This window comes from Nerophis lumbriciformis, linkage group LG24 (assembly GCF_033978685.3).
Source record: "Nerophis lumbriciformis linkage group LG24, RoL_Nlum_v2.1, whole genome shotgun sequence".
Taxonomy (NCBI): domain Eukaryota; kingdom Metazoa; phylum Chordata; class Actinopteri; order Syngnathiformes; family Syngnathidae; genus Nerophis; species Nerophis lumbriciformis.
The window spans coordinates 7,002,542-7,014,763 of NC_084571.2; the positions used below are offsets into that span (position 1 = coordinate 7,002,542).

Below are 12,222 nucleotides of genomic sequence, written 5' to 3' on the forward strand. Positions count from 1 at the left end.
CATTGTTTATGTGGTTTGCCATGTTATTTATGTGGCCTGCTACATCGTTTATGTGGTTTGCCATGTTATTTATGTGGCCTGCCACGTCGTTTATGTGGTTTGCCACATTATTTTATGTGGCCTGCCACATCGTTTATGTGGTTTGCCATGTTATTTATGTGGCCTGCTACATCGATTATATGGTTTGCCATGTTATTTATGTGGTCTGTCACGTCGTTTATGTGGTTTGCCACATTATTTTATGTGGCTCGCCACATCGTTTATGTGGTCGACCACAATATTTGACGTGGCCTGCCACATCGTTTATGTGGTTTGCCACATTATTTTATGTGACCTGCCACATCGTTTATGTGGTTTGCCACACATTTTACGTGGCCTGCCACATCGTTTATGTAGTTTGCCACATTATTTATGTGGCCTGCCACATCGTTTATCTGGTTTGCCACACATTTTACGTGGCCTGCCACATCGTTTATGTGGTTTGCCATGTTATTTATGTGGCCTGCTACATCGTTTATGTGGTTTGCCATGTTATTTATGTGGCCTGTCACGTCGTTTATGTGGTTTGCCACATTATTTTATGTGGCTCGCCACATCGTTTATGTGGTCGACCACAATATTTGATGTGGCCTGCCACATCGTTTATGTGGTTTGCCACATTATTTTATGTGACCTGCCACATCGTTTATGTGGTTTGCCACATTATTTATGTGGCCTGCCACATTGTTTATGTGGTTTGCCACATTAATTATGTGGCCTGCCACATTGTTTACGTGGTTTGCCACATTATTTTAGGTGGCCTGCCACCTTGTTTATGTGGTTTGCCACATTATTACGTGGCCTGCCACATCGTTTATGTGGTTTGCCACATTATTTTACGTGGCCTGCCACATCGTTTATGTGGTTTGCCATGTTATTTATGTGGCCTGCTACATCGTTTATGTGGTTTGCTATGTTATTTATGTGGCCTGTCACGTCGTTTATGTGGTTTGCCACATTATTTTATGTGGCTCGCCACATCGTTTATGTGGTCGACCACAATATTTGATGTGGCCTGCCACATCGTTTATGTGGTTTGCCACATTATTTTATGTGACCTGCCACATCGTTTATGTGGTTTGCCACATTATTTATGTGGCCTGCCACTTTGTTTATGTGGTTTGCCACATTAATTATGTGGCCTGCCACATTGTTTACGTGGTTTGCCACATTATTTTAGGTGGCCTGCCACATTGTTTATGTGGTTTGCCACATTATTTACGTGGCCTGCCACGTCGTTTATGTGGTTTGCCACATTATTTTATGTGGCCTGCCACATCGTTTATGTGGTTTGCCATGTTATTTATGTGGCCTGCCACATCGTTTATGTGGTTTGCCACATTATTTATGTGGCCTGCCACATTGTTTATGTGGTTTGCCACATTAATTATGTGGCCTGCCACATTGTTTACGTGGTTTGCCACATTATTTTAGGTGGCCTGCCACATTGTTTATGTGGTTTGCCACATTATTTATGTGGCCTGCCACATCATTTATGTGGTTTGCCACATTATTTTATGTGGCCTGTCACGTCGTTTATGTGGTTTGCCATGTTATTTATGTGGCCTGCTACATCGTTTATGTGGTTTGCCATGTTATTTATGTGGCCTGTCACGTCGTTTATGTGGTTTGCCACATTATTTTATGTGGCTCGCCACATCGTTTATGTGGTCGACCCCAATATTTGATGTGGCCTGCCACATCGTTTATGTGGTTTGCCACATTATTTTATGTGACCTGCCACATCGTTTATGTGGTTTGCCACATTATTTATGTGGCCTGCCACATTGTTTATGTGGTTTGCCACATTAATTATGTGGCCTGCCACATTGTTTACGTGGTTTGCCACATTATTTTATGTGGCCTGCCACGTTGTTTATGTGGTTTGCCACATTATTTTATGTGGCCTGCCACATCGTTTATGTGGTTTGCCATGTTATTTATGTGGCCTGCTACATCGTTTATGTGGTTTGCCATGTTATTTATGTGGCCTGTCACGTCGTTTATGTGGTTTGCCACATTATTTTATGTGGCTCGCCACATCGTTTATGTGGTCGACCACAATATTTGATGTGGCCTGCCACATCGTTTATGTGGTTTGCCACATTATTTTATGTGACCTGCCACATCGTTTATGTGGTTTGCCACATTATTTATGTGGCCTGCCACATTGTTTATGTGGTTTGCCACATTAATTATGTGGCCTGCCACATTGTTTACGTGGTTTGCCACATTATTTTAGGTGGCCTGCCACATTGTTTATGTGGTTTGCCACGTCGTTTATGTGGTTTGCCACATTATTTTATGTGGCCTGCCACGTCGTTTATGTGGTTTGCCATGTTATTTAAGTGGCCTGCTACATCAATTATGTGGTTTGCCATGTTATTTATGTGGCCTGTCACGTCGTTTATGTGGTTTGCCACATTATTTTATGTGACCTGCCACATCGTTTATGTGGTTTGCCACACATTTTACGTGGCCTGCCACATTGTTTATGTAGTTTGCCACATTATTTATGTGGCCTGCTACATCGTTTATCTGGTTTGCCACACATTTTACGTGGCCTGCCACATCGTTTATGTGGTTTGCCATGTTATTTATGTGGCCTGCTACATCGTTTATGTGGTTTGCCATGTTATTTATGTGGCCTGTCACGTCGTTTATGTGGTTTGCCACATTATTTTATGTGGCTCGCCACATCGTTTATGTGGTCGACCCCAATATTTGAAGTGGCCTGCCACATCGTTTATGTGGTTTGCCACATTATTTTATGTGACCTGCCACATCGTTTATGTGGTTTGCCACATTATTTATGTGGCCTGCCACATTGTTTATGTGGTTTGCCACATTAATTATGTGGCCTGCCACATTGTTTACGTGGTTTGCCACATTATTTTAGGTGGCCTGCCACCTTGTTTATGTGGTTTGCCACATTATTACGTGGCCTGCCACATCGTTTATGTGGTTTGCCACATTATTTTACGTGGCCTGCCACATCGTTTATGTGGTTTGCCATGTTATTTATGTGGCCTGCTACATCGTTTATGTGGTTTGCTATGTTATTTATGTGGCCTGTCACGTCGTTTATGTGGTTTGCCACATTATTTTATGTGGCTCGCCACATCGTTTATGTGGTCGACCACAATATTTGAAGTGGCCTGCCACATCGTTTATGTGGTTTGCCACATTATTTTATGTGACCTGCCACATCGTTTATGTGGTTTGCCACATTATTTATGTGGCCTGCCACATTGTTTATGTGGTTTGCCACGTTAATTATGTGGCCTGCCACATTGTTTACGTGGTTTGCCACATTATTTTAGGTGGCCTGCCACATTGTTTATGTGGTTTGCCACATTATTTATGTGGCCTGCCACGTCGTTTATGTGGTTTGCCACATTATTTTATGTGGCCTGCCACATCGTTTATGTGGTTTGCCATGTTATTTATGTGGCCTGCCACATCGTTTATGTGGTTTGCCACATTATTTATGTGGCCTGCCACATTGTTTATGTGGTTTGCCACATTAATTATGTGGCCTGCCACATTGTTTACGTGGTTTGCCACATTATTTTAGGTGGCCTGCCACATTGTTTATGTGGTTTGCCACATTATTTATGTGGCCTGCCACATCATTTATGTGGTTTGCCACTTTATTTTATGTGGCCTGTCACGTCGTTTATGTGGTTTGCCATGTTATTTATGTGGCCTGCTACATCGTTTATGTGGTTTGCCATGTTATTTATGTGGCCTGTCACGTCGTTTATGTGGTTTGCCACATTATTTTATGTGGCTCGCCACATCGTTTATGTGGTCGACCCCAATATTTGATGTGGCCTGCCACATCGTTTATGTGGTTTGCCACATTATTTTATGTGACCTGCCACATCGTTTATGTGGTTTGCCACATTATTTATGTGGCCTGCCACATTGTTTAAGTGGTTTGCCACATTAATTATGTGGCCTGCCACATTGTTTACGTGGTTTGCCACATTATTTTAGGTGGCCTGCCACCTTGTTTATGTGGTTTGCCACATTATTTTATGTGGCCTGCCACATCGTTTATGTGGTTTGCCATGTTATTTACGTGGCCTGCTACATCGTTTATGTGGTTTGCCATGTTATTTATGTGGCCTGTCACGTCGTTTATGTGGTTTGCCACATTATTTTATGTGGCTCGCCACATCGTTTATGTGGTCGACCACAATATTTGATGTGGCCTGCCACATCGTTTATGTGGTTTGCCACATTATTTTATGTGACCTGCCACATCGTTTATGTGGTTTGCCACATTATTTATGTGGCCTGCCACATTGTTTATGTGGTTTGCCACATTAATTATGTGGCCTGCCACATTGTTTACGTGGTTTGCCACATTATTTTAGGTGGCCTGCCACATTGTTTATGTGGTTTGCCACATTATTTATGTGGCCTGCCACGTCGTTTATGTGGTTTGCCACATTATTTTATGTGGCCTGCCACATCGTTTATGTGGTTTGCCATGTTATTTAAGTGGCCTGCTACATCGATTATGTGGTTTGCCATGTTATTTATGTGGCCTGTCACGTCGTTTATGTGGTTTGCCACATTATTTTATGTGGCTCGCCACATCGTTTATGTGGTCGACCACAATATTTGATGTGGCCTGCCACATCGTTTATGTGGTTTGCCACATTATTTTATGTGACCTGCCACATCGTTTATGTGGTTTGCCACACATTTTATGTGTCCTGCCACATCGTTTATGTAGTTTGCCACATTATTTATGTGGCCTGCCACATCGTTTATGTGGTTTGCCACACATTTTACGTGGCCTGCCACATTGTTTATGTGGTTGACCACAATATTTGATGTGGCCCGCCGCATCGGCGTGGCGCAGTGGGAGAGTGGCCGTGCGCAAGCCGAGGGTCCCTGGTTCAATCCCCACCTAGTACCAACCTCGTCATGTCCGTTGTGTCCTGAGCAAGACACTTCACCCTTGCTCCTGATGGCTGCTGGTTAGCGCCTTGCATGGCAGCTCCCTCCATCAGTGTGTGAATGTGTGTGTGAATGGGTAAATGTGGAAGTAGTGTCAAAGCGCTTTGAGTACCTTGAAGGTAGAAAAGCGCTATACAAGTACAACCCATTTATCATTTATTTATTATTATTTCACAAGGCAGGCCACATCATTTTTGTGGCGCACCACATTATTTTACATGGCCCGCCACTGCATTGTATGTGGCCTTGCCTTGTCATTTAAGTGGTCGGCCACTTATTTTATTTGGCCTGCCACGTTATTTATGTGATGCGCCACAATTTTTATGTGGCCTGCCACTTCAGTTTTGTGGTCCTGCCACATCATTAAATTTGGCCCACCATATCATTTAATGTGGTCCGCTACATTATTTTATGTGGTGCTCCACATTATTTTATGTTTTCTGCCACAATATTTATGTGCCATGATAATCGAAACACCCTGAATGCAAAATGGCCCTCAATGAAAACAAGGCATCAAAACTATGAATGAACACATGTGGAGTTATGTACTTAACAAAAAAAGGTGAAATAACTCAAAACATGTTTTATATTCTAGTTTCTTCAAAATAGCCACACTTTGCTCTCATTACTTTTTCGCACACTCTTGGCATTCTCTCGATGAGCTTCAAGAGGTAGTCACATTAAATGGTTTTCACTTCACAGGTGTGCTTGAAGCTCATCAAGAGAATGCCAAGAGTGTGCAAAGCAGTAATCAGAGCAAAGGGTGAAGAAACTAGAATATAAAACATGTTTTCAGTTATTTCACCTTTGTTTGTTAAGTACATAACTCCACATGTGTTCATTCATAGTTTTGATGCCTTCAGTGACAATCTACAATGTAAATAGTCATGAAAATAAAGAAAACGCATTGAATGAGAAGGTGTGTCCAAACTGTTGGCCTGTACTGAATATATACATGTACATATGTATATGTATATATGTTTTTTCAGCATTTTTTTTTTTTTTACAAAATAAAACAATATCAAAATGGACCCCGTGTACATTGATATCCAGTGCAGAATAACATGATTTGTTCCTCTTTTTGATTTTGTATCGTTTGAAGATGATCCACCAAAAGCAGCAACACTTGTAATGCACTTTTAATTTTTATCAGACTCATTAGCTATATTTGTACAAAGTATCAATATCAGATCAGTATCGCCAGTACCAGCCCCGAATTTTACTCAGTATCGGATCGGAAAGAAAATAAATGATAAATGGGTTGTACTTGTATAGCGCTTTTCTACCTTCAAGGTACTCAAAGCGCTTTGACACTACTTCCACATTTACCCATTCACACACACATTCACACACTGATGGAGGGAGCTGCCATGCAAGGCGCTAACCAGCACCCATCAGGAGCAAGGGTGAAGTGTCTTGCTCAGGACACAACGGACATGACGAGGTTAGTACTAGGTGGGGATTGAACCAGGGACCCTCGGGTCGCGCACTGCCATTCTTCCACTGCGCCACGCCGTCCTACAACAACTAAGCTTTTAGCTTCTGTTATGAAAATGGACAATGAAAATACAGTGTATTGGACCAACAATTAAAATATTAATTGTTAGGACTCAACATGACATTAGTTTATTTGCACAAGCATGTCTTTGTAGTTATATTTAGTCATCGCAACCCCAAAAGAACACAAACTATTGCAATTGCTTGTATTTTCTTTACGTTTAGTTCTGCTATCAAACACTACTAATATAGTAGGGAATAAACTTGATTGCATCACACAAAGTTTCTCAAACAAATCAAGTGTTAAAAAAAACAAAACATTTTACAAAGTGATCGCTGCAGACACAAGCATGGTCCGGTTGTATTCCACAAGAAGATGAAAGTGATATTTTTAAGAGCCAATCAGTGGTATTGCACATCACCAGAGGAAGAGGACGTGCTCACCTTTAGCGGTGATCAGGCTGCGGTTGTATCCCACAGGACTGCAGTATTCAAAGACAAAGACGGTGATGGCCACCACGGTGAGACACATGACGAACATCATCACCCAAACCGCTGGGCTGTACGGCTCTGCAAGCACACCACATCACTTTATTCATATTGCACAATTATAAAAACAATTAAGGTTTCACAGAGTGCTGGACAGTAGTGAAAGTACACATTTAAAAGCAGGATCAAACTAAGGACAGTCTACTGTAAGAAACAATAAACAGAAGAAAAAAAGACCAAGATTGGTTGGTTGAAATGTATTTTGAACTTGTATACAGTATTAATAAGATACATCACATATTTTACATATTTTCTTTACTACATGTCCAAAAAGTAGTAGCAAGAAGCGAGGTTTATTTGATCCTCCCACTTTTTCACTTCATAGCAATTAACACATACTTCCTGTTCTCAATTTGTACACAATTTATATCACTGTGTTCTAAATGCATCAGTTCTTCTCATAAATAGTTAAATCAGTTATAAATCGCTTAATGAGATGGATAATATTTCATTTTCAATAAATTCATGATGTTTGCCATAATTCTTCTACTTTGTACTTTGTAAACACTTTAAGTTTGAACAGCTTCTTAAATTGGATCATATTAGTAAATTGTTTAATTTATTTGCCTAATCCATTGTTTAATGAAATTAAACAATGGATGTCCGCTAACTTCTTGCAACTCAACGCCAAGAAAACGGAAATGCTGATTATCGGTCCTGCTAAACACCGACATTTATTTAATAATACCACCTTAACATTTGACAACCAAACAATTACACAAAGCGACTCAGTAAAGAATCTGGGTATTATCTTCGACCCAACTCTCTCCTTTGAATCACACATTAAGAGTGTTACTAAAACGGCCTTCTTTCATCTCCGTAATATCGCTAAAATTCGTTCTATTTTATCCACTAGCGACGCTGAGATCATTATTCATGCGTTCGTTACGTCTCGTCTCGACTACTGTAACGTATTATTTTCGGGTCTCCCTATGTCTAGCATTAAAAAATTAGTTGGTACAAAATGCGGCTGCTAGACTTTTGACAAGAAGAAGAAAGTTTGATCATATTACGCCTATACTGGCTCACCTGCACTGGCTTCCTGTGCACTTAAGAAGTGACTTTAAGGTTTTACTACTTACGTATAAAATACTACACGGTCTAGCTCCGTCCTATCTTGTCGATTGCATTGTACCATATGTCCCGGCAAGAAATCTGCGTTCAAAGAACTCCGGCTTATTAGTGATTCCCAGAGCCCAAAAAAAGTCTGCGGGCTATAGAGCGTTTTCTATTCGGGCTCCAGTACTATGGAATGCCCTCCCGGTAACAATTAGAGATGCTACCTCAGTAGAAGCATTTAAGTCCCATCTTAAAACTCATTTGTATACTCTAGCCTTTAAATAGCCCCCCTGTTAGACCAGTTGATCTGCCGTTTCTTTTCTTTTCTTTTCTCCTCTGCTCCCCTTTTCCTTGAGGCGGGGGGGGCACAGGTCCGGTGGCCATGGATGAAGTGCTGGCTGTCCAGAGTCGGGACCCGGGGTGGACCGCTCGCCTGTGCATCGGCTGGGAACATCTCTGCGCTGCTGACCCGTCTCCGCTCGGGATGGTGTCCTGCTGGCCCCACTATGGACTGGACTCTTACTATTATGTTGGATCCACTATGGACTGGACTCTCACAATATTATGTCAGACCCACTCGACATCCATTGCTTTCGGTCTCCCCTAGAGGGGGGGGGGGGGGTTACCCACATATGCGGTCCTCTCCAAGGTTTCTCATAGTCATTCACATCGACGTCCCACTGGGGTGAGTTTTTCCTTGCCCGTATGTGGGCTTTGTACCGAGGATGTCGTTGTGGCTTGTGCAGCCCTTTGAGACACTTGTGATTTAGGGCTATATAAATAAAGGTTGATTGATTGATTGATTGATTCCATAAATTAATTCCACATACTGATATGAATGTGAGTGTGAATGTTGTCTGTCCATCTGTGTTGGCCCTGCGATGAGGTGGCGACTTGTCCAGGGTGTAACCCACCTTCCGCCCGATTGTAGCTGAGATAGGCTCCAGCGCCCCACGCGACCCCAAAAGGGAATAAGCGGTAGAAAATGGATGGATGGATGGATATGCTACAGGTTTTAATTGTTGTACGTGCATCCAAGTGTTTTAGATGACATTTTTCTCTCAGGTTATATTTCTCCTCTTTTGTTGAGAATAATTGCTGAACATTCTTGGCTAGCAGTTTATAATTTGCTTTGTACATCATTTTAGCTGTATGGAAATGCACCAAATCATTGAATTTCAATATTTTTGATTTAATACATTAAGGTAGAGATGTGCGATAATAGCTTTTTTTTGCCGATATCCCATATTCCGATATTGTCCAACTCTTAATTACCGATTCCGATATCAACCGATACCGATACATACAGTCGTGGAATTAACACATTATTATGCCTAATTTTGTTGTGATGCCCCGCTGGATGCATTAAACAATGTAACAAGGTTTTCTAAAATAAATCAACTCAAGTTATGGAAAAAAATGCCAACATGGCACTGCCATATTTATTATTGAAGTCACAAAGTGCATTATTTTTTTTTAACATGCCTCAAAACAGCAGCTTGGAATTTGGGACATGCTCTCCCTGAGAGAGCATGAGGAGGTTGAGGTGGGCGGGGTTGGGGGGCGGGGTTGAGGTAGGGGGAAGGGGGTAGCGGGGGGGTGTATATTGTAGCGTCCCGGAAGATTTAGTGCTGCAAGGGGTTCTGGGTACTTGTTCTATTGGGTTTATGTTGTTTTACGGTGCGGATATTCTCCCAAAATGTGTTTGTCATTCTTGTTTGGTGTGGGTTCACAGTGTGGCGTATATTTGTAACAGTGTTAAAGTTGTTTATATGGCCACCCTCAGTGTGACCTGCATGGCTGTTGACCAAGTATGCGTGGCATTCACTTGTGTGTGTGAAAAGCCGTAGATATTATGTGATTGGGCAGGCACGCAAAGGCAGTGCCTTTAAGGTTAATTGGCGCTCTGTACTTCTCCCTACGTCCGTGTACCACTCCGTACAGCGGCGTTTTAAAAAGTCATAAATTTTACTTTTTGAAACCGATACCGATAGTTTTGAAACCGAAACCGATCATTTCCGATAACATCGGCAGTCCATCTCTACATTAAGGGTTTGTATGTTCTCTATATCCAACATTATGTATTATTTCTAACTGATCTCTTTTGTAACATATTTAGTGAATGAAGTGTACTTTTGTAGTTATTGCCCCACATTTCTGCACAATAACTCAGACATGGTAACACTAGTGAGTAGTAGAAAATATGAACTGATTTTTGGTCTCCAACATATTTTGCTTTACTCATTATAAAAATATTTCTTGCCACGTTATGAGATCCTTAAGAGACCCTAAGATCACACAACTCCCACGCGAGTTCAAAAGCCAAAGAAAATAGGTTTTATTTAAAACTCTTTAAAGAAGACGACGGCCGAGTAACCAGAGGGAGCCACAGCAGAAAACGTACGATCCCCTCTGAGTTTTGAACTGTTTTTTGGGACGACAAGAAGAATTTGTTCTTCAGGTCTCAGGGACCTTGTGGGTGTGTAGATTTTTTGAGAGGTCTGAAATGCCATATTTTTCGGACAGGTTTATAAATTGCACTGCGCATGCATGGGTCTATTCAGGTCTATTTTCATACATAAGGCGCATCAAAGGGGTCATATTATGATTTCTACATATAAAACACTTCCTTATGGTCTACATAACATGTGATGGTGGTTCTTTGGCTCTAAATATTGCATAGATAATGTTTTACACATCATCCTCAAGCCGCCTTTTGACTGATTTTGATCTTCTCCCCTTCATCTTTGTTGATGAGTTTTTAGCGCTTCCGTAGCGAGTTTACTGACAGATATAAGTTAGAACTTTACACTACTTTGTATTAGAAATGGCAACAGCGGATAAGTATAGAGAAAAAGAAAGAGCTTATTCACTACAGCGTGGACTACAGTGGCGGACCTGCGCACATTTTTGGGACTTATGCAGATCCAAAGTACACATCAGCAGGTACCAATAGGTAAGCAAAGTTAGTTTTGCATATTATTGCAAAACACAACGCCAAATAATATGTCTCCTAATAGGTGCAATTAATGGTCCTTATATACACACCGTAGTAATACCTGTATAATGAAGCACAGTACGTCTGACTATGGTAGCCGTAATTTGGTGCGGCTTTTTAGCTTACCAAAGTCGTACTAAAACATTTTGACAGATTTTTGAGTGTGTAATGTTCTATATTCTCATTGAAACATAAAAGTTTTGGTCTTGCTTGCTTACAAGTACTTGCCAACGTCATTTATTGAACAGGCGTTAACCTGCAGTCCACACGGCTCTCTTATGTGTGACTGCCATCTACTGGTCACACTTATCATTACACCTTGTACGAAATAAAATTGCTTCAAGGTCGGTAAGCACAAATACAATTAAAACGTACACGAGGCGCACCAGGTTATAAGGTGCACTGCTGATTTTTGAGAAAAGGAAAAGATTTTAAGTGTGCCTTATAGTCCGAAAAATACGGTATATCGCGGTCCTGATTTGTTAAGAAATTTAAAAACAAACATTTTAAAATGTATTCTAAAATGAACTAGGAGCCAGTGAAAGGATGCTAAAATGTGCTTGTGTTTTTTAGTGTCAGTTAAAAGGCGAGCAGCAGCATTTTGGACTAACTGCAGTCGAGTGAGTGAGGCCTGCTTCACTCCAACATAAAGTCAGTTGCAGTAGTCCAAACGTGAGGAAATAAAAGCATGGATTACCCGCTCAAAGTCGTTAAAAGATAAAACTCATTTGGTTCTTACCCGAAGTCTCAGATGATAAAAAAAAACTGGATCAAACAACAGAGTTAATCTGTTGTTCCCATTTAAAATCATTGTCGAACATGAACCCAAGATTTGTGACTGTGGGTCTAAAACAGAGGTGTCAAACGTACGGCTCGAGGGCCGGATCAGGCCCACGAGTAGGTTTTATCCGGCCGCGGGATGAGTTTGCTAAGTAGAAAAATGAACCTGAAATTTTTGAATGAAAGAAACAGCTGTTCTAAATGTGTCCGCTGGATGTCGCAATTCTTTGTATCTTTGTAGATGATGCTACATACAGTAGGTGCAAAATAAACCACATGATGTTAGTACATCAGTCGAGGAAAATGATCAAACTACACAAATA

At 41.2% G+C, this 12,222-nt stretch overlaps 1 protein-coding gene across 1 annotated transcript in view; it reads right to left on the reverse strand.

Moving 5' to 3' along the window:
• Positions 1-12,222, reverse strand: part of grin2ca (glutamate receptor, ionotropic, N-methyl D-aspartate 2Ca) — a 138,926-nt gene that overhangs the window by 26,244 nt on the left and 100,460 nt on the right. The window contains exon 8 of the mRNA XM_061981447.1: positions 6,958-7,083. Within this exon, the coding sequence (XP_061837431.1) occupies positions 6,958-7,083 (126 nt within the window). The remainder of the gene's footprint in view (positions 1-6,957; positions 7,084-12,222) is intronic.